The following is a 24,134-nucleotide window of genomic DNA, read 5'->3' as shown; positions in this document are numbered from 1 at the left end:
TTAGCTTGGCGCTTTAATATATGTAATGGTCAAAAAGTAAATAATTATTTTTTTTTCTTTTGAAGCCACTTTCCCAGATAAAAATGTAAAGAAAAGAATATGTACAGATGCCTAATAATTTGATTAGATTTCTTTTTCAGTTACATTTCTTGGAGAAAATCTTTAAATCTCAATAAAATTTTATGTTTATTAGAACTAATTAGAATTAGTTCTCTTTTGCAAAGATTTTCATTAATTTTTACTCCTGGAGGTTAATTTTCCATCATTCTAGTGGTAAAATTAGTCATATAACTTTTTTTTTCTGTTTTATAGCTATAGATGAAAACGTTTCATTTTATATAGGTTTTGTTTTAATTTATTCACATAATTATATTTTAAAGGTTCTTTAAACTTTTGGAAAAATCATATGTCACCTTAGTGTCACAAATGTATATTGCAGTTTTTCAATGAGAAAAATGGAACACTCTACAAGTATTTTTCAGTATATTTTTCTGTTACATAAAATAATTCAGTTTTCAAAGAATAAATTTAAAGGCCATTTTACTTTTGAGGGGGCAAATATCTGAATAGTGTCTTTGTTACACTTACATGCTACGTTTCTCAGTTGAAATATAGTTGCCTAAAAATTGCCCTTCTATTTTCAGAGAGTATGTAGGACAGGGCTGACCGACAATCAGGAGGGTGTGGGCCTATGGTGGCACCATGATGGCTTCACCCTACTCTTTCAGCTGAGGAAATGGATTCAGGAATATTCATCCACAGAAGTATAGGGTGAGCTTATGAAACTTGAAGTGGTGGAGGCAGATTTGGAATTCCGGCGGGAGCAGCCGTTGAAGCTTGGGTCTCTTGGAGGCTCTCTCTTCTTCCGACTGGATTTGGTCTTATCCACATCATTGGGGTCAAACACCACTGTCATGGACTCCATCCTGGTCACAGTGTACAGACTGCTTTGCCGAGTCGGGTGAAACCTGGTGGTCTTGAGCTCCAGCTCATCATAGCTAGAAACTTTGATGAAAGGACAACAGCGGAATGCTCTCTTGAAGCCAGCTCGAAATCTGAGGAGAAGCAGGCCATGGGAAGAAAAAGTCATGTTTTCAAGTGGAAATTTCCTTCAACTGGTGCAGAAAGCCCTACTTAATGCAGTTAAGCCAATTCAGTTTTTAAATTTAATTTTCTAGTCAAACTCTTAGAATTTATGCCACAGTATTGGTACTAGTCTTCTACGTTCTTCTTGTTTGAATTGAATCTTAATTTTCCATCAATGAGAAGTAAGTCATCATATAGTAAAAACACAGTATCAGTAATCAATATGCCAAAGAAACAGTGTATGTTTCTTCAATAATTTTATACATTTACATAAGTGAATTAAGTTTGCTGGGTAAGGCACTTAAAAATGACATATTTCAAAATGGCTTCTTACAGAAATAATTACACATTTATAAAGTCTCATTTAATATTAAAATTAATTGCTCATCTGGATGGTTTTTATCTAATCATATATGAAAGTGCAAAATCCTTGGCTTTGGAAACCATTAAATGAGGTTGACTAAAAACAGATGTGCTGCTTATGGGGAGGTTTGAATTGATATATGGCTTATGCACTTACTGAAAAAAAGTAAGAATTTAGAAGTTTTTAACAAACTTGAGGAAGGGTGTGGTAGAGGTCCAACTGGAAAGCGAGCTTAGGATTTAGGTCATGTAGTTACTTTCATGAAATTCACTTTCTGCTTGTGCTAAACCACATTGATTTATTAAGGAAATTATTGACCCTATGAAACTTAACCCTTCTCCTCCATGTGCTGACCTTACAACTAAGGTGTTTTTTATCTGGAAACCACAGTTTACCTTTTTATTTCCAGTCTTAAATTTAACTGTGAATATTTCAACTTTTCTTTCCAACTTCACTTTAAAAAATAGCTCCCCCTCCACCAGAGGCTGCACCCTGTCTAACTCGCTGACCTCATTATGCTGGAAGGAGTATTGTCATTCTTTTCCTTAGTGTTGCTTCTGTTGCTCTCACAACACATTCTATTTTGAAGTCTATTTACAAGACATCCTTTTTAATAGAGTCCACTCACATATGCCATCATCTCTCCGTCTGTGCATTTCTATGAAGTGCCTTCATTTCTTCGAGGACTTGAGCACATTTTCAACTCTCCTCCTTTAATAACAGGGCATTTCTTTTTCTTTGGCAAGTATAATTCTAAAGGGTTTGGAGAGAGAATTTGGCCTATATAAAACCCACCCAGTTAGAACCCCTAAAAGCATTGTTTTGAGGAGGTAATTGTTAAGGTGAGTTATTTCATTAAATAGGGAGGAGTCTAGAAAAATATCTAGCTGTGTGCTCCTCTCAGTGAATTTTTCAATTTTTCCTTCCTTTTGAATTTTAAATGTGCATCAGGGAGCTGGAACAGCATTATATGCTTTCACTGAAGTCAGAAGAGAAAAGGAACTTGCATTTGGTAATCTTGTGTTTACCTCTTATTCAGACAGCAGTAGATGATGGGGTTGTACATGGTTGAGCTCATTGCCAGCCAAAAGCTAGCCAGGTAGACCTGCTGAATATATTTCCACCTATTTAGTTGTTGATAGATTGCGGTGAGGATGAAGTAAATATGATAGGGCAGCCAGCAGATGGCAAATGTCACCACGACAATAATCATCATTTTTACAACCTGGGAAGACAGAAAGAGGTCATTTTTGGCAAATATAAAAGTCATTGTATCTATTAGTTCTAATAGCCTACTGCAAATCATATTTTTCTGCCAATACAGTTAAATACATAGCATGCCTAAGAAATAGTCAATATATTAAAAAATGGCAATGTAATATAAGGATAGTTACCTAAGGTAAGTTTCAAGAAAGCGTGCTTGTGTCACCTAGTGAACGGGTGGCAATCACTCAAACAGAACCAAATATATTTTAATTGGCTTGAAGAAAATACGTGTTTATAAAACATCAAAAAGCCTGGGGGAGAAAGAAGCAAGAGCTAGGATTTGGCTGTGCTAGCCTGAACTGTAAAATAGTGAAGACATTATATCTAGAGAACTGACTGTTGAGTCACAGTGGAGGTATATCAGGCTGTAGTGGCTGAGCGTGTTCTTCAGTATTTATTACAGCCTGAGTATAGCTTATGACTATTTAGATTTCTTTACTCTAATACCATTCTCACTAGGAAACCGTCTGAATGTTACCTTGATTTCTTTTCTAATCTGATATTGGTAAAGGTTTCTCTGGATAGTGAAAAAGGATATTCACCTTAGTTTGAGAAAATATCACTACTTTTAAATTTGTAAGTAGGCAATTGGCTTATACAACTGGTTTATATACCAATTTCTTTCAGTTTGGTAAGCATGGGTCATTTCCTCTGTTCTACACTTTTGAACCACAATATGTTGGAAAGCTCTAGTCAAAGTAGAATATCAATCTCTATTTCTCCTCCACTAGTCTTTAAATTCCTAAAAGACATAGAGAATGTCTTGATTATATTAACGTCCCCAGCATCTAGCACAGTCTCTAGTGTATTGCTGGAGATAGATATTTAGATATAAAATGAATGAATAACAAACGACAGTGTACAATTTGTAACAGGAAGTTGAATGGGAGGATGTTTTGTGTGTCTGTAAATAAGATAAAATCTGTTCCATTGTGTCTATAAGAAAGGTAGACTCAAAGTTATTGAACACCGTGAGCAGCTTCGCCTTCTATGTGAAAGGAAATAATAATAACATCCTCGGATAACTTCATTTAATATTTCCCATTATCAATCTGTCGAGTAAATTTGTTCATACTTCTTTTGGGAATTTGTAAAAAGTTTAGAATAATAAACACTAAACAAAATAATTTTGAGGCTTAACCACAGTCATATTAGAACATCAATCAGAGAAAGTCCTGATGTAAACAGCCTATGTAGCATCTTGAAACTATGAAAGTACATTATTTAAGTACTGGACTCATTATTTGATTGCAAGTTGGGATTCAGATGAAAGTTGACAAGATTAAAACTCATGAGAAACATGATTCTAGAAATAGGCAAGGCATGAAATGGATCAATGTAGAAGGCAAAGCTTTCCCAAGGGCCTAATCACAGTTAGCATCCAGGTACTTAGTATTAGCTGATGGTAATTGGCCATCAGAGCTGAAAATCCAGGTCAGTAGCTCACAGAATGTCATCACTGGCCCCACCATGCAGTATTTTGATTTTCTCCATGTTCTGTCTATTGCATTTTTTTCTGAATAACTGTGTTCAGAATTCTGCATTTTATCTCTCCTATTTTTTATTCATGTATTTGTAGAATACAAGTAAGGAGCCTATTTGATTATAATTGTACATTTATACAATGTTTCACACATCTAACAACTTATTAATTGGTTTTCAATTGCACTTTAGGAAGCTGAGGAAATGACCAAAAGATTTGATGACTGTGATTCATGGAATCTAAGTTAAAATTTTTAAAACTCAGCCTCTTAAGTCTGTTTTTTCTGCTTACAATTAATAAGATTTATTGAATGTCTATTGGGTCTAAAAACATAATAGAGAAAAATAATGAGTAGAGAACCAATTCCTTATCCTGAAGAAGATTATAATATAATGAAAATGCAAAAATGTAAATTAAAACTGCATAAGAATGGGGATGCAAATGTGTAAATAAATTGAAAATATTTATGAGAGAATAAGAGAATTCTTATGTAAGAATGAAACTTACTAGTTTATTATAAGCAGGAATGACTCAATGCATGTTACCTGTAGACTCAGGGAAGTTTAGACTGAATGACATGGATTTGGTTGAGTTTTTTCATTCTTGAATATGTGAACATCCTATTGTTCCTTGAACATTGTACACAAGCTCCTGTCCAAGATTATTCTCCCTGGCTTCTCCCTCTCCCTCTTCCCCCAGTTATTCTCACTGGTTAGCAACCTCATCTCATTCAAACGTTTGCACAGTTGTCACTTCTTCTATGAATCATTTTCTGACCAGCCTATTTAAAATTGCAATCTCTCCTTCCAGCACCCCAAGCCCCTTAGCTTGCTCTTTACTTTCAGTGGGTTGTGTTTATTCTTTACTTTGTGTCTCCTTATGCTAGAACACAAAAAAAGCAAGAATGTTCTGCTTGTTTTCTTTACTTATGTATTTCAGGCATGTAGGCTGGATTTCACACATAATTGGTGTTCAAAGTTTTGAAAAATAAGTAAATGAAACTGAATACAAAAACTAAAAGACATTTAATTGGTTAAGTGATGTTCACAATTTTACTCTGTCATGAATCACTGGTATCATTTGTCCTCCAACTTTAAAATGAACATGTGTATATAAAATGAACTATTTCCCTTTTCTAGGCAAACAAATTCAGGTAAAGCATATTAGGGCACAAACAGTATTACTGATATATTATTTTGGATGTGTGAAAGCATTGCGTTTTGTTCTGAATAAATGTTAAGGGTAAGAAAAATATTTATGACAATGTGAACATGGTACAAGCTACCATGTTAAATGTAGAATCAGCAAATGTACATAAAACCTTATTTAATTGCTTTTATACAGACTAACCAGTTTCCCTTTGCATGAAACTGTCTTTCAACAATAGCTAAAGAGCTGAAAAGGCTATCAGAGTCTTGTAATGTGACTTCCTACCATCAATGTGGAAGAAGTCTGGGATGTGGGAAAATTAAAGTGCATGTGTAGAAACAGAGTATCAGATAACTTATAATTCACATATACATGGCCTTAAGGACCCTGTTGCAAAACATTTAGAAACCTATTTGAAGATTTTTAGGAAAAATCTAAAAGAACCTAAAAGAAAGGATCTTTTATTGTGAAACAACAGCTATATTTTATTGATTTATTGCTCTCAAATACATTTTAACCATTACCTTGGGTCTCTGCTCATAAAATCTTCTGTAATGATTTCATATATCAAACTTTCAGGCCCCCAGGTTTGATGTAAATACAAAAGTAGGCTCCTGGGTGGACAAAGTTGCCTTGCTTTGTGAAATGCTGAAATCAAGAAATTGTAATCATCTTCCTCATAAAAAGGCAAAGGAAAGAGCACTTTGAAACACAAACCTTGAGCAATGATAGATGTGCAACTGCTCAGTTCCGCTGTGTCTCATAGCTGGACAATGGCACTAGCTCAGACAGGCTACATATGCTAAGCAGGAAAGTTGGTGGACTTTCTGAAACTCCTGATATGTTCTGGCAAGATAAGAGACTGGGATAGAGATTACTCAAATGTTTCACCATACCTTAACAAATTTTATTGTAACTTGATACAAAGATTGATCGATGTTGGGTATTTCTTGAAGCTGAAAGACATATCCAGCTTCTGAGGTGATTGGATTTACTCTCCATGGCAACATGGATAGTTGTGGCCATCCATTGTCCTTGGCAAAGGGACTTACCAGGTGAGAAAGAAGGGAAGTTGGACAAGGGAGGTAGCTCTTATAGCAACATTGCCTCTTCTTCTTCTTCTTTTTTTTTTTTTTTTTTGTTTGTTTTGCGGTACGCGGGCCTCTCACTGTTGTGGCCTCTCCCGTTGCGGAGCACAGGCTCCGGACACGCAGGCTCAGCGGCCATGGCTCACGGGCCCAGCCGCTCCACGGCACGTGGGATCTTCCCGGACCGGGGCACGAACCCGTGTCCCCTGCATCGGCCGGCGGACTCTCAACCACTGTGCCACCAGAGAAGCCCCATTGCCTCTTCTTAATAGTTTAGAATCCACTTTACTCGTACATAGGCAGGATGGAAATGCACGTCATAAGTTAGTGAGAATAAGCTTTGGGCACCTTTTCTTCAGGTATCAGGGGAAAAAAAATCTTTGGCTTTTTATCCTGTACAGGTTAGACTGGAATGCCTGCAGCTGTTCTTATCTATCATATTAAATTAATGCAGGATGGATGATTTTGAGGTTTTAAGTTGTAAGAGAAAAAAGAATCAGTCTAGGAAATTAATTTGCCAGTCTAGGAAATATTGCCAACCTTAAAAATATCTAGGAATTATATTCTTCAAGGGGGAATCTATTCTTTTTAAATGTCTGAATTGGAAATGGTCAACTGTATGTGAGAAGGAACTTCTTGTTTTAATTAAAACCCCAGAGCATGTTTTGAAGAACCATCCCATGGACTATATACCGTACCACTTCTCTGTACCTTTTATCTGCACAAATGTTCTTAAATAACCATTATATCTCCTTAGGTCAAAATTACAGGCCTGCTTATTCTAACTTCATACTAGCAAATTAAAATAATATTCTCAAGAGTAAGATATGGAAAAAAATTAATGACAAGCATCAAAATCTAAAGTACTACTTCTTGGACTATTTAGGTTGGGCTTTTGCTCTTTCAGTTTAAAAAAACATGCTTAAAAATTTCAGTCCCAAGGGAGAAAAAGAGAACTAAGTAGTAACACTTGTGAAAAAAGCTCAGGATAGTCTAGAAGATGAGTTGAATTTTGCCAGTAATTTCAGAATTAGATGTGATTATAGGTGTATTTTGTTAGTGTCATCCAAGAAATTTGACACTGCTGCCAAATCCAACTAGCATGACTATACAATTAACATTCGCTTAGAGCAATGCCTATAAGGAGTTATGTCAAGGTGAAACAAATGAGAAAACCCTGTGCCTATATACATGGAATGTGGAAAATATTTCTGTGTGAGTGTGTGTGTGTTCAGTATTGTGTTTGGATTCTACTTCTTTACACTTCATTGGTCATGCTTCATTTTTAATGTAATTTCATTTTCCACTGGAAACTTAGAATTTTAAAGTATTGTAAGATTTCAGGTTTATGATGATCTGAAGACATAAAAAGGAATGCAGCCTCAAAAAGGAAGACAGGAGGACATTAGAATAAGAAGTCCATTAAGTCAAGAGGAAATAAAGTTTGATGTTATGGGATCATGGTTAAAGGTAAAAACTTATAGAGGCTTATTATGGACTCAATTATGTCCTCACCACCACATTCTTTAAAGTTTACATGGCTTTTTATTTATTAGAAGTTTTTTTCTAGATTTATTGAGATATAATTGGCATGTAACATTGTGCAAGTTTAAGGTGTACAAAATAATGATTTGATACATGTATCTATTGTGAGATGATCATCCCAGGTGGGTTAGTTAACACCTTCATTACATCACATAATTACCCTTTGTGTGTGTGTGTGTGTGTGTGTTGAGAACATTTAAGATCTACTCTCTTAACATCTGTGAAGCATCCCCAGTGGCTTGTGAGCTGGCTTCCTGATGGAGTCCATGATGGGTTAGTAGGATCCAAGTCCCTTTGATACGTTCAGTTTGGAGCCCTGCCTGCCGTTCTCCCAGCTGCTCTCTGTCCCCTAGTTGTGCAGATCTCCACAGTCCTCTGGATGTAGGGAGACAGAGATGGGTATCTTTGGCAGGGTCGCACACATCCGAGGAAGCCTGGCACTCCCCCGTCACATGCTCTTATTTCCACCCCCCCAGGGAGAAATCACAGCTGAGAAGGCCCTCTTGGCACTGAGCTGTGTCACCTTGGGGAAGAGGTGATGTGTGTAAAGTCAGTTTGTTCCTCTTACTCTTTCCAGTGCATCCAATCTCAGATTTTTTTGTGCTGGAACTTCTCTGCTGGACTCCTGGACTTCCACAAAGGCTCTCTGATCCGTGGGTGACTGTCTAAATTACTTTTTTCAAGGGACTCCTGGTTCACAGCTAAGCGGGGGCAGAGCTGGTTTACGGGCCACTCAGGGGTTCACAGCCAGACAGAGGTCTGTATGTCTATTATCTGTCTTCCTGTGGGCAAGACTCTCCCAGCTATGGTGCTGGTGATGGAACCAAAGCCAGATGGGGCTGTAGCCAAGTCCTCAGAGGTATGGATGGAGCTGTTTCTGGATCTGTAGCTGAGACCGTGGTAGGTGAGTCAGCCGCCAGGGTGCAGGCCACTCTTCAAAGTGACTCTCCTCATTCTTGGACTGCACTGCAGTTTCACAGTCTCCTACCTGGATCTCCCAGTTTCTACAAAGGCACTCTTGCCCGTGGATAGATGCCAAATTGTTGTTGTTGAGTGGGGCTATGATGAGGGACATCTTATTTGGCCATCTTGCTGATGTCACTCCCCCAGATTAATAGATTGAAGTCCTAATCCTCAGTACCTCAAGCACCTCAGCATGTGACTGTATGTGGAGACAGGGTCTTTAAAGAAGTAATTAAGTTAAAATAAGGTCATTAGGGTGGGACCTAGACCAATATGACTGGTGTTCTTAAAAGAAGAGGTGATTAGAATACAGATACACAGAAGGAAGACCATGTGAAGACAGAGGGTTACAGCCATCTGCAACATAGTGGAGTGATCTTAGAAGAACCCAACCCTTGATGACACCTTGAACTCAGACTTCTAGCTTCCAGAATTGTGAGAAAATATTTCTGTTGTTTAAACTACCAGTCTATGTTATTTTGTTATGGCAGCCTGAGTGGATTAATACAGTGTTTGTAATGCTAAGGAGAGTATATTACATATGGCTTAATTCCTGCAAAGTAGGAGGCAAAATACTATACAAGTTCCCAGTGAAAATGGAGACTTCCAGAGAGGTTCTGATTGAATGGAAATTGCTTTCAAGGAAGTAAAGGATAGACCAGGATCTCTATTTCCATCACTTGAGCCTCTCTTAGGTTATATATGGTCCTCCTCACAAGCACTATTTTCCATGATAATTCCTTTGTAACAGAAATGACAAGCACAGAGAAAGCTTACTTGCTGGGCAAGATGATAGATTCTTTGTGGTTGTTATACAAGTCAAAAATCCAATTGAATCTGTCACTTGAGCTTAGACTGAAGAGTGGCTCCTTTGATTAAGGCAAAAGGCTTCTTTGTTATCACACTTAGGTATTCACTTCTGAAGGAGCACATCTGGCTTGTTAGTATTTAGAGGAAGATAGTTAAAATAGAAAATAGCCAGAAAAAAATTTCTATGGTTTATAAAACAATAGAAGCAAATTTATCTACCAGTATTTCAGCTATTCAAATAAATAAGGCCAACTTCAACAAGAATTAACAAAAAACAAATTGTCACATATTATGAATATTGGGGCCAAGTCATGTTTTCGAGGCTTCTTTTATAGTAGAATAGGGAAGAATGTCAAAATATGGTTTAAAAATGTGGTTTACATTAAAGGTATACATCTAGCTAATAACACAAAAAATGTAATAAAATTATAGTATTCAGAACATGTGGACAAAATATATAAATGTATAATTCATAATGAACTACAAGGTGATAGTTTGGTAATGGGACTGGAATTTGAAATTGTTTGGTCAATATCTTCTTCTCTTACTTATTGAGATGACCTGGGTTGTTACACTGTAACTGGACAACAATAGAGAGCCCATTCCTGACTTTACATTTCAAATTTCTCTCTCTTAAATTCTGGAAGGTATAGCACAATTTCTCATTCTGTGCTCTACTTAAGGACTTTCTTATCTTGTCCTTCAAAACTTCTATTTCCTTATCTTTCCCTTTACTACCTTTCTGTGCTAGTTTGTGATGACACAGTTTCTGTGCTACAGAAACAATGCTCAGCTTGCTGGAGTGATGCACTCAGCCAGATAGTTCTAACAGTCATTTTGAGAATCACTAAAGGAAAGTCAAGCTGATAGTTACATTGTCTTTTGAGAGAGGTATGACCAGTGGGTACATTTGAGGGCAGAAGTGGTGTGTGAGTCAGTGGAGTCGTGTCTCTCTTTGATTTTAGTAAAAGGCTTAGTGTTTTTTATATTCATTTTAAAACTTTCAAATATATGAATTTATTTAAACTCCACGACAAACATTAGACCATATAGTTTCTCCATTTTATGGATGAGAGACTTAAAACCAAGGAGGGAGATGATTTCTTAAGATCCCAAAGGCAAGTTCAGAGCTAGAATTACTGGGCCTCTTCATTCTTCATTAGCTAGGGATCATTTTGTATACATTCTGCTTCTCAAGACCCTGAAAAATAGCCTTTGCTTCTTTCCTCACATAGCATTCTCAGGGGATGCTTAAGTGAAGGGTAGTCAAAGAATCTTACTCCACTAAGGGACAGCTCAAATGAGATTTATGTGATATGAGATATTTTTCTAAATCTGGAAGGGGAAAGAGTGAGAAAATAAGTTGGAATGGTGGAGTGGCCCAAGAATTTGAGGTTGGAACCTGGCTGATCTAACATTACATGAATAAGGACAGATTTATCTGTACTAAAACTATGAAATAGGGACTCAATACTTCAAATATTTTATGTGCTCATATGGTACCACTTACTTCCACATTATTTATTTATGTCAAACACAGCTAAAGACAAATGGAAAAAAAGTATAAATCTTTGACAATATCATAGATTCATTATACCTAGAAATCATAAAGCAAGTCTGCTGAAAGGACTGTTTTAGTCTCAAATAAATAGTTACTGTTAGGGTTTAGGATCTTTTGACAGACAGAAGTGGGGGAGAGAGTCAAGAAGATTTATGTCTTAGTTACCCTTCTGGGGAAGAGGGTGTAAAAGAGGAAAGAGCTGCAATCAACTGCCAGGTCATCTCATCCTTCTCTGTTCTAGAAGTTGCAAGGAGGGATCTGGTATCTTGAGAATGTGCCTGGCCAGGTGAAGGGCTGGGCTGACATCATTTGCCAGAACAGCAGATTTTATGCCTTGATATGTGTTTATATATCTTGTCCTTTTAGAAACACAGTGTTGTTAATAAATTGTGGTCTGAAATGTTGAGCCAGCCAGTGTCTTTTGCAGTTGGTTTTTATCTTAAAGGTGTGCATACTTTAATTGTTTTTTGAAACAGCATAAATCTAGAATATTTAACATTACTGTTTTCTATATTTCTATAGAAAATAAGATCAGTCACTGAAAATTAATTTTTTTCTCTACAGTATATGACAAACTAAGAAAACATGGTTTATAAATAAATGTTGTCCTTACTTGTAGTTACCTTGAAATAAATCTACATGATTTGCACATGTTTACATCTGGAATGCCCTAATCCAATTTCTTTCCCTGTAAAATTTTCTCTCCATCCTTTGGGAGAGTACCTCAGGTTCACCTCTTGGAGTAGCTTCCCTCATTTCTTCATGCAGGTAGGGTTAGATACTTCCTAATTAGACTTAGCATATTATACTTATAACACAGATACATGTTACAGTCGAGCATGTTTCTGTTTTCTTCTGTCTGGATATGGGGACATGCATTATTCATCTTTGTGTCTCCAAAACTTAGCATAGTTCTTGACATTCAATAAATACCTATTGACTGAGGATATTTTAATTTTACTACCCATTTTATGAACACTTTAATTGCAAAAAATATCATTTATCTTTGTCTTACCAGTTATTTGCCCTATCATGCACATAATAGAATTTCAAAAATATTATTTCAGTGACTAAAAAAAACCACCTTTATATATTTTAAACCGAAATTAAAATCATTATTATTACCCTTGGCTTTTGTATTTAGCAGGATATTTGGAAAGAATAGCTATGTGAACCATGTGAAGGTACAGCTTTAAGAAAGAAGTTCAGTTATGTTTGCTTACTTAATCTATTATATCCTTAAATTACAATTGTTCTACAATAATGCCACTTTTCTAAAGAAACCAAGGCCCTAGGCTCTCAAGATACAGTGCTAAATTAAAAAAGAAAAAAAGTTGTCTATTTTCACAGAACTTACATCCTATTAAAGATGTAGTCATTAAATAATAAATACACAAATACATATGAAATTACAAATTATGATGAATTCTATGGAGAAAAAGAATTATATCTAGGTTTATGGAATGCAATGGAAGTTATATTTGTGGAAGTAATATTTAAGCTGGAACCTAGAGGATGTACAGAGAGAAGAATGAAGGGCACATCATTCTATGTCCTGATAATAGTGTGAGTGAAGACTGAGAAGTGGGAGAAACTTTGATGTGCTAGAACAGCTGAGAGCAAGTGTCACTGGAACATAGTATGTGAAGAGTGAAGTTTCATAGAGTTAGATTGGCAGAGTAAGTGGTAGCAAGATTCTGCAGGATCTCATAGGTTATTTTGGGGGTTCGCAGTTGCTTTGATCTATTTTCTTAACTATATCGGGGAACCACTGAAAAACTCAGCAGATTGCATGAGTTGATTTAGAATTTAAAAACATCATCTTGTACAGCATGGTGACTATTGTTAATAATACTGTACTGTATATTTAAAAGTTGCTAAGACAGTAGATCTTAAAAGTTCCCATAATAAGAAAAAATTATAACTATGTGTGCTGATGGATGTTAACCAGACTTACTGTGGTAATCATATAGCAATATATACAAATATTAAATCATTATGTTGTATACCTAAAACTAATATAATGTTATATTTTAAATTATATATCAATAAAAAATCTTGGATGCTGAATGGAGAATAAATTTGAAGAGAACAAGTGTAGATCTGGGGAAATGAGTTGGAGAGGTGGTGGTAGTGGACCTAATGGCTGTTGTAATGATAGTATCTTGGAGAATTATTTCAATGGAAGTGGAGAGAAGTACAGAAATGGGTGATGTTTTTAGGGAGGGACTCATTAGGATTTAGTGATGAAATAGATGATAGTGAGAGGGAAAGGGAAGTTTAAAAATGACTCTTTTCAGAATTTATTATCTGGGTGAATGGAAATGCCAACTACTAATATTTGGATGACTGAAGAAAGAGTCTGCTTTTATGACAGACATGGAGACTTAAAGATTAATTTTGTATATTATAGTCTAAAAATACCTCAGAAATAGCCAAAACAAGGACATCAAGTATGCAGCTGATTATTGCATAAACTCAGAGCTCATAGAGGAAGTATTGATTTGGAATATATATTTCAGAGTCAGAGATCTATAGATGATATTTAATGTCATGGAAATGAATGAATATAAGAATGAATATAGAAAGATAGGAATGAATATATTCTGTACTATTGGTTCTGTTTCACTGAAGAACCCTGACTACTGCTATGATATCAATTATACTGCACAACTCCCTATTGTATACTCCATATTTTTGGCCTTCCTAGAAGTAGTCCAATTTCTGAGCACTTTCATTTTTATTATAAAAATATATTTGATCTAGGGGAGAATACATTTTTTTCTGATCATCTAATCTATTCCTCATCAGTTTAGCTAATGGCATTATGACATTACTTCATACATTGTTAATTCATTGATTCAGCAAATATTTATTAAGCGTTTTTTAAATATATGCATATATATGGTACTGGCTCAAACAATTATCAAGGCCGAGAACTTGCACAATTTGCCATCTGCAAGATGGAGACCCAGGAAGGCTGGTGGAGAAAATTGATGTCACAACTTAAGCAGTCAGGCAGAGAGCAAATTCACCCTTCTGCTGCTTTTTTTGTTGTATTTAGGCTCTCAACAGATGAGATGATTCCACCTACATTGGGGAGGACCATCTGCTTTACTTATTCCACCAATTCAAATGCTAATCTCTTCTGGAAATATCCTCACAGACACACCCAGACATAATATTTAACCAGCTATCTGGGTATCTGATGACCCAGTCAAGTTGACACATAAAATTAATCATTACAGTAGCATAGGCTTCATTATGCCATTGAATTGAATTTTAGTGTGTTACTAATAGAGAAAGTTAGACACATGTCTGGATTGTTCATTGCATTCTATTTCAATGGTGGCCAAAGAAACTATTTTCATACACAAACTTATTTTTATGATGTGTGATATTATGTCAGTGTAGGTTTATTTATACCCTAAGGTAAATATAAGTTAAAACACATATTCTAGAAGCTTTTCTTTCTCCCCTTAATTTCAGCAATGATAAAAAGAAAGAATTTGCTCTTTATTGAAAGGAATAACTCAGAAAAGATAACAATATGTAGGTACATTTAATTTTATGACTGTTTAAGAAAGAAGATAATAAATAGATAGATATGTAAATTAATAAATAATAAATAAAATCTCAGAGAGTAAAAGTAAGGGACAAACAGTTGCCTCCTAAGACAGAAGGGAAACTAAAATTTGTTGAGGCCCTGTTATGTGCAAGGTACTGTGCTTGCATTATATGCATTATATGCTCATTTTAATTAATGCTATTGGTATGTATTGGAGGTGCCCAGCTAACTGTGTTTTAATTAAAGTGAAAGGTCTTGTAGGTAAGAATTTATTTTCTAACAGGGAGTGTTGTCAAGAAGTAGAAGAGGCTGATTCTGGAGGTAAAGGTAAATAGAACATCTCTCTGTACATTAAATTCTATTCAAGTGAATGACTCCACATTGCTAAGCTAGACCTCTCCTCTAACCTTCTGTTATTTTTTTCCCTTGTGATCCTTAGGTGTTTTGCATATCTGTTTGTGTTTTGATATATTTCTTCACTTTTCAATGGTGACATCTTCTTTTTCAACAATTGGAGTTTTAAATTTAAAAACGATACATTTAGTCTCATGATTTTCATGCCATAATTAAGAGATCTTATCTTTTGTGTTTTAGTCCATGAAGTACAGATTATTCTAAGTGCTCTGCTTCTCTGTCTTGTTTCTAGCAGCTGGGTTCCCTAAGGTTTGTTTTTATTTCCTTTTGCCAAGTCTAGGCCCTGTCTGTCTCTGCCTGTAAAGATAAACTGAGTGTTCTTTTCAGGACTGCAAATCTGACATGACAGAGGGAGCACAGTCTTCTCTCCAATTGGTCAGCTATGTGTCCTCGGAAGATGGAGAAAGACAGTCTAGTCTGCCCCGTGTGGCCCTAGTGGACATATTAGCACTTTCACAGTCTCCGGAATAATGAGGTTGATGCATAAAACCCTGTGCTCTTCTCTCCTTTATTGCACCACCTCTGGCTTCACACACCCCTCTGAGCTCTGCCCACTCTCCTATCACAGTTACTGCTTCACTCGGAAGACTTAGTATGTGGCAGATGAGAAGGTAGAACTCAGGCCACCATCTTCCCCAGATAGGTAACCTGTCTGAATATCTCAAATTCTTCACTCCCCCTCCCCACCCCCCCTTCCAAGGCTGTTCTTTCTGTGAACTTCCCTATCTCTGTAAGTGGCACCACCACCCACCCAGACATTTAGAAGTCATGCTTATTTCTTTGCATCCCCTCATTTTCACTGCCCCATTCAATACCTAGGCAAATCCTGTTGGCCAAGTCACCAAAATATGTCTAAATCTTTTTGTCTTGTCAGCTCTATTACTATAATCTCTGAGAAAGCATCATTATCTTTCTCCTGGACTAATACAATAACCACCTAATTGGACTTTGCTGTCAAAACTATTGTTATATTTTAATAGCTAATAATAAAATAATAATTGTCTTAATTAGCTCAGGCTGTATAACAAAATGTCATCAACTGAGTGGCTTCAATAACACACATGCATTTTCTCACAGTTCTGGAGACTGGAAGTTTGAGTTCAGGGTACCGGCATGATTGATTTCTGGTGAAGTTCTGCTTCCTGGTGTGTAGGTGGCCACCATGTGTATTTAAGGAGAGGGAGAGTGAGTGACCTCTCTGGTGTGTCTTCTTACAAGAGCACTAATCCTATTGGATCAGGGCCCCATCCTGATGACCACATTTAACTGTAATTATCACTATATAGACCCTATCTTCAAATACAGTCATATTAGAGGTTAGAGCTTCAACATATGAATTTAGCAGAGACACAATTCAGTCTTTAGTAACATTAAATGTAAGACATTATAATATCAAGTTCTTATTTGTCAACGTGTTTAGGTCTATTATTTTCTAGAGTTTCCCTTGAGTTGGTAATTACCTATTGGTATTTTCCAGAAAGTAACATTTTTCTTTTGATATTAGTTTTAATATTTCTATTATATACCATAATTCATTGTTTGGCCTGCGAAGAATAATTCCCAAATTGGAAGAGACACACAACTTATTTAGGGAGTTGTTGAGAGAAATTCTTTCCCTGATATTTTAAAGTATAAGTTTTAAACTTGTTTCTATTTAGTATTGAGGCAAAGAATTTAAATGGCTCATCAAGTGGCTGATCAGTGGTGTACATTTAAGCACATAACTTTATGGAATAGTTAGAAGTGAACTTTGAAGTTCATTACACAGTAGTGTACAGCAGTGTCAAGAGCACTGGACTCAAAGACTTTGATTTAAATCTAGGCCCTGATTGTAAATAGCTATGTAACATTGGGTAAATTAAATCTTTCTGAACATCAGTAGCCTTATTAGTAGAGATAAGAACACTCATCATACAAGGAATTGTGAGGATGAAATGGGAATGAGAATGCCAGTCTCATAAAATACTCAGGGCATGCTGAGATATTCATTTTTACTTCATTCCCAAGATCTGACTAACTTATAAGCATATTTTAAATTATTGGTACTGAGGCCTAAGTTGGTTATGAATGTGCTTTTATAAAGGCAATGGAGGGCTATGGTGGTGGGCTGGGGGACAGTGGGTAAAATGAAAATTGGGTACTGGAGAACAAAGGTCTTCTATCAAATTTTGTGGGAGAAGGTATGCAAACAATAGGTGTTTTAAAAACAGCTCTTTTAAAATCATAATTCCTGCTAATCTGAGTTTGTGTGTTTGTGTGATTGTGAATAGAAATAGAGATAGAGATAGAGAGATATGGCATCACTTCATGTTTTCCATTACAGCTTAAAACATAACAAGCCCAATCATTTTATAGTCACAATGGCTTTGTCACGTCTTCAACACAGCATATTTCTATAAGATAACAACATAACAGATGTTCCTTGAAAATCTTTCCTATAGGAAAAAAATGAAGATTATTACCAGAGGAAGAAAAAGAATAATAATTGTTTTGTTCTTGATTTATATTTTAGTTTTATAACTGGAGAATTAAGAACTTGAAATGTATTTAATAAAATATTAAATGAACAATAAAAATACCATAAATATTTTTACAAAGTTAAAAAATACCTAGACTCTAATGCCCATTTAACTGTTAACTATAATATTTAGAGCATAAAATTAATCCAAGTCATATAATCTCAGTATCTTTTTTATTGGTATTTAAGATCTCAATTTGTTTGCAAAGTTCATCTGAGAAAAATAAAAATAATGTGTCCATATATTTACTCCTTTAGATGCATGAATAATTTCTGGGAAAGAGAAATATCCTTTACTCTGACAATTCCAGAAATATATTTTAAAACATCAAATTTAAGTCCTCCTCATGATATGTCAGGAAAATTGATGGTGTTCCAGAAAATTCAATTTTATGGGTTCAGTTAGACCAGTAATGTCAGTGACTTGTGCTAGAGGAAACTCCTAGAGAGGTTATTGGGAGACTACTGAATTATAAGTGATTATTTATACTAATTTATGCATTAGTATAAATTTGTGGGTCACTACAACACATGAAAGATACAACCAAAGAAAAAGGACAGGATATATTATAACGATCTTTCTAATATCAGAAACATAAACATATTGTATAGTTTGTATATACTGTATAGAGTGTATAGAGTGTATATTGTGTATAATATATACAGAGTAACTTCAGTGTGTATATGTATATCTATATCTATCTATCTATCTATCTATCTTTTTCCCTAAGAACAACTATAAGCTCTGGAAAAAGTATAAATTACAATAACAACTACAAAACTGTTTTATGGCACTGGAGAGTGGTCAAAAGTATGCTGAAACTTGAGACTACATAACCTGGGTGAGATTCATACATATATAAACTTCTCCGAATTCCTTGGCTTCCCCTGCATCTTAGGAGGTGAAAAACAGTTGAAAGGCTGTAAGAGGGGGAGATTTTAGCAGCTACTCCTCATAAGAGAGACAGAGTTTAGAGTTTGAGTCTCTTCAAACTAGAGTCTCAGTAGACAACTTGGGTTTTCCCACAAGGTCTAGGCCTTAAGATTAAATACTATGCCTAGGATTAAGAAATTAACCTTAAAACTAAGGGCAAAACTAAAATAGATTCATCCTAACGAAGTACCAAACCTATGCAAATTTGAATGATCTACCAGCAACTTAACTGCCTGCTCAGAGAAAGCACAGCATTTTTCAGATGAATGGCACCCTGAGTCTTAACATCATATCTCACAATACCCAGTATACAACTCCAAATTGTCGCACATGCAAAGAAATATAAAAATGTGATCCATAATCAAGAAAAACTGAGTCGGTAGGTTTTGCAATTAATAGATAAGGTTTTTAAATAACTATGAAAAATATGTTAAAGTATTTACAGAAACAGATGGCTTAAAAGATGGAGAATTTCAGGAGATATATGAAAATTGTAAAACTGTAAAAAATTCAGATGGAAATTTTAGAACAATATCTGAAGTAATTTAATAAAATATTAGACGTTTCATTTCAATTCTGACTATGTAAATATTTGATAAGTACTTGATAATGCTTGATTCATTTTGTCAGTATCTCTTATCACTTTGCAAGATTATACTCCTAGAATAAGACATTTCTTTTGTTTCTATTACTACTAGAAGAGAAAGATACTTTTTTAGGACCATTAAACTAGCAAAATCATTGAATTGCTGAGTCCACATTAATTGCTTCTGTTTCTGGCTAGAGTCTATTTTTGCTAGCAACTCACAAAACATGAGAACTGGTGTACAATGCCTTATCAAAAATGAAAACCAGATTTGGAGAGCCAAAATGAGTCATGATCTTTTAATATTAATATTTTATTTGAGTCATAAATATTAGAAGATTGTGAGTCATTTGAGTCATGGTTTAAGACAAATAAGCAAACAAAGAAAGAGAAAACGCATTCATTTTGAAATATTCTGCCTTTCATAATAAGTATAAGCTTTCATGTGTAACAATAATCATTTTAAAAGTAATGATTCACTTGAGCCCTTCAGCTTTGCAGTTTGTTGGAAGAGATAGTTAAGCAAATGGATGTTTCTTATGTAAAGTTGTAAGTTGCATGCTAGAGCTTGCTGTGTGATGTAATGGGAGCATATGGACAAACACTGAATGCAGATTGGGGGTGGAAGTTTCAAAGAGTCTTTCTAGTGGAAGAAGTGCCTGTGATACAGCTTTGAAGACAAATAGGAAACATCCAGGTGAGAGGAGTAGAAAAGGAGTGGGTGAGTGGGGGGAAGAGTGTCCTAGTCACATAAATAAAATATGCAAAGCTCATACCTCACTCTAGTACTACAAATAGTTTGACTGACTGGGGATGTAGCACATAATATAAAATATGCTGATGAAGAAAGTAAGAGAGATGGATTGAAGTGAGATTAGAGAGGGCCAGAGAAAACATTAAAGGATTTTAAGGAGAGTATTAATAAATTCAGATTTTAGAGAGATTACTTTGAAAGCAGTGTAGAATCGATTTTATTTGAATCAGATTTAATGGAGGCAGGAGGATCATTAGTTGATGAGTATATTAATCTAGGTAAGAAATTATGTAGTCTAAGCAAATGTAGAGCAGGAGCTTAGGAAAGAAAAAAATATATATTTATATTTGAGTGATTTTAGAGTTAATTTGAAGGACTTTCTCATTGACTGAGTTTCAGTTGAGGAAAGAGAGATGTTACAGATTATTTCCAGTTTCTTTTGTCTGGTCACTCTGTGGATATTAGTAATATTCTATGAAATGGGAAGAAGAATTTCAAAGTCTCGACAAAGACAGTTATTTCATTTTGACACGCTTATTTTGAACTGTCTGTTATACATAGGGTTGGGATGAGAGATGGTTAATAGAATTTTAATCTGGAGCTCAGAGCCTGAGCCTCAGAAGAGAAGTCTAGATATGGGCATAATGTTAATGTCGATTTGGGAGTAATTTTCAAAGATGTTGATGTCATGGAAGTGGATGAAATTATCCAAATAAGACTGTATATGAAAGCTATAAAAATATGAAGAATGGACCTCCAGGGTAAAGAGTAGCACTGAAGTGGTATAGGAAGAAAAGCCAGAAAAGGATACTAAAGAGGAATATCCTGCAGAGAGAAAGGAGGCAAATTCCATGGAAGGAGAGGCTTCTCAAGTGGTGAGTGATGAAAAGGTATCTACTGTGTCAATCTGATCAAGAACTGAATATATCCAATGAATTTACAACAAAGAAGGCACAGGTATCTTTGTCAAGGGTAGTTTCAGCAGGATGATACTGTGTGTTGGAAGTCACATAGCATTAACAAGAGGAGCAAAAGATTGGTAAACAAGAGGAGAAAGCAAATATAAACAACACAAGATGGAAGAGATGTGAGTGTGCTTACATTTTGGAAGAGAATTATAGTGAAGTGAAAGAGGTCATGGTTCAGAAGAGATATGGTTTAATTGAGAGATGGCTACTCTTGAGAAGGAGGTGCCAAGGATCTAGAACACAGTTAATGTATTGATGAAAAACATAAGAAGACAGTGATCAGAGGAAGATAGCAGTAGCTGGATGATGTGTGCAGACAGTGAGCCTAGTCAGCAGTCTGTGGCCACTTGAACCCCCATCCCCACATTGAAGTGAATCCAAATATAATACTGCAGAAGAGCTGTGTTGTTGTGAAAATGTGGAGCTCAGTTGTAAGGAACAATCAGACCTGGAAGAGACCAGTATCAACGTGACTGGGGAAGGATATTCATCAGCTTTAGGGAATCACACTTAAAAAAATAAAATGAAGTGCACATTAAACTTTTAATCAAAATGAATCATAGGGAAAAATGATCGATGGGAATGTTGTGAGGTCATTTGCTAGATCTACCTGCTCTCAAATTGGAGTATACCTACAATTTTCTTGGATAAAGGATTCAAAATGAATAGATTAATTCTCTCTCCTACTACTTAAAGTTAATATAAATAAAGCTATAAGCTTTTTCCCGCTCAACTAGTATAACTTGGTACTTTAGCTGTATGAAAAAACTGATCCATTTCAGAGAAATGAGAATCTGATCTGTACTGTTAAATCACCCAAAGACAGAGATTCTGTGACTTTCCTCTAAAATTTTAAAATACCATTAATAAAGTTATGTGTGGAAAATAGTCCCTTTTGCTTATAACAAAATTTTTTGGTTTGTTATCACAGAATATAACAGAGTAGCCATTGATATGCCTTATATACATTAAGAAATGACATCATTACAGCAAAATGTCCCTGAACTATGCCTCCCATCTCAGGCTATGAGACTTGAAGAAGGTATGGGTATATACATTTACCTTTGAATCATTTGCTCAAAGCTGCCTAAATTCTCAGGTATCTTATAGGAAAAAGATAAGAGAGCAATAGAAATGTAATTGTAAGGCCAAGGATCTCCCATTCATTGTATTATAGATGATCCTTAAGTAAATGTAAGCTGATTTATTTATTGCCTCAAAACACTGGAGTTTGTGCTCACTGTACTGAATACTTCCTAGTGAAAATATGTGGTCTGATAATGAAAGGTTCCAGGAGATGCCTCATGAAATCTTATGTCTAGAAGTTAGATTGTAATGTTCCAGGTATTGTAATGATGGAGACCTGGCTTGTATTCTCAGTCAAGTGAAAGAAAAAGTGTCTTCTAGTTCTCCATGAAGCCTTCTCTAAAATTGAACACTCTCTCTTGTTCAAACTGGATTAAATGTGGCATACAAGCTTATTGTCACCAATCATTAGTTTTCAGTTTCCTTGAGGCACTGTGTATGAAGGGAACTATTATCTAATACTTGATCTTCTGCTTTTTAATCAGCATGGGTAGCATTTGAAGGACCTGTTGTTTATTCTAATTATTACTGGAGTTCCTATTACCTTGGTTTTGCAACTACTATTCTGTCCATTGTTTTCAGTTCTTTTAGGATGCTTTTTTCCTTTACAGATTTAATATGTGAGGCATGTATGTGTTCCTTTAAGGTGTCAGTGAAAATCATTCTTTTCATCTGGGCTTAGGTGGCCGTAGAAAAAGGCTTTAGGAATTTCTATTTCAGGGACTTTATATAATTTTCATTTCAGATCATGTTGGAGAATGATGAAATAATTAGGCAGAAATAATCTGACGCTAATATCTGAGAGTCCAAAGGTAAGAACTATTTACAGTATATTATTTCACCGATCTAAATATTTCCAAATAAAAACAGGTTAAAAACAGGTTTGGCATAAATACAAGTAATTTTAAAAGTCCATAAGTTTGGAAATACACTGCATGAAGCACATAGAAGTACAGAGAATCATAGTCCTTTGGGGGATCTACTACTTAAGCAAAGTAGTAGAGGTGAAAGTCTCTCTGAAATCTTTTCAGAAGTGAAATAAAAATGAAAACAGTAGCAGAAAGACATCTGAAAAGACTTGGAGCAAGTAATTATAATCACATGCATAAAGGGTTCATGTGCAACCTGGTGTGATAGAAACAACAATAACAACAACAACAACAACATTAGTTTTCTATTTATAATCCTCTCCTGACTTGAAGGAGAGTGAAATTGGGTCTATGGAGAATATTGTGTTTGCTGAGAAGGGTAACGGATGTAAACGGGGATTGCAAGTTTGGAATTATTAGAATCATAGGATCTGTGCTACAGTTTGGATTATAGGAACTGTGATGATTTGTCTTGAAAAATAATGGGTGAATAGGCTTTCTGAGGCAGAGACATAGATCAAGGAGAGGCTGCAAGAAGGAAAGGTGAAGAGGGAGAAGGAAAGGGGAAGGAGATGAAGAGGGAGAGAGAGACACATAAAATTGCCTGGGAGCTGACCTGTAAAGAAATGCCAAAAGAGTTTTATGTTCTGAGAGGCAAATTCTCCCTTTGGGCTAATGTACAAAATCCTCAGCAAAATTTACATTTGTCATTCAGGATACATGAAAATGAAAAAAAGTGATATATATGAAGATACTTAAAATCTGGGTCATATGAATAATGGTAAATGAAAACAGTAGGTTATTGGGAACTAGCTATCATACAAAATCAAGAGTCAGAATCACTTATAGAGCACTATGTGGGGGGCAGACAGGTGTCATTCTAGGCACTTTTAAGGACTGCACTGTCCCTTGTTGCAAAGATTATGTGAAGATGGAATGGCAAAATAATTTCAAAAGGAACTGTCTCCTCTAAAGCAGGAATGAAGAAAGAGGAGTAAAGGAGAAAGGGGAAATAGAAGGGCTCTCAAAAGCAAACAGCCAACTGGGGATGAGATAAAGGAGTAAAATGTTCAAGTTGAACAAACAGAAAAACAGTTTCCTCTGTTTTCTTTCTGTTTAAGG

At 35.5% G+C, this 24,134-nt stretch overlaps 1 protein-coding gene across 1 annotated transcript in view; it reads right to left on the bottom strand.

Moving 5' to 3' along the window:
- Positions 1 to 742: 742 nt before the first annotated feature.
- The window catches only part of TACR3 (tachykinin receptor 3), a gene marked incomplete at both ends in the record, with an annotated part of 68,304 nt that continues 44,912 nt past the window's right edge, over positions 743 to 24,134 (bottom strand). Inside the window, 2 exons of the mRNA XM_079709502.1 lie at positions 743 to 1,055; positions 2,479 to 2,675. Of these exons, the coding sequence (XP_079565628.1) occupies positions 743 to 1,055; positions 2,479 to 2,675 (510 nt within the window). The remainder of the gene's footprint in view (positions 1,056 to 2,478; positions 2,676 to 24,134) is intronic.

This window comes from Hyperoodon ampullatus (genome assembly GCF_949752795.1).
Source record: "Hyperoodon ampullatus genome assembly, chromosome: 1".
Lineage (NCBI taxonomy): Eukaryota > Metazoa > Chordata > Mammalia > Artiodactyla > Ziphiidae > Hyperoodon > Hyperoodon ampullatus.
The sequence above is the reverse complement of the archived record's forward strand: the minus strand, read 5'-3'. Positions and strand labels throughout refer to the sequence as shown.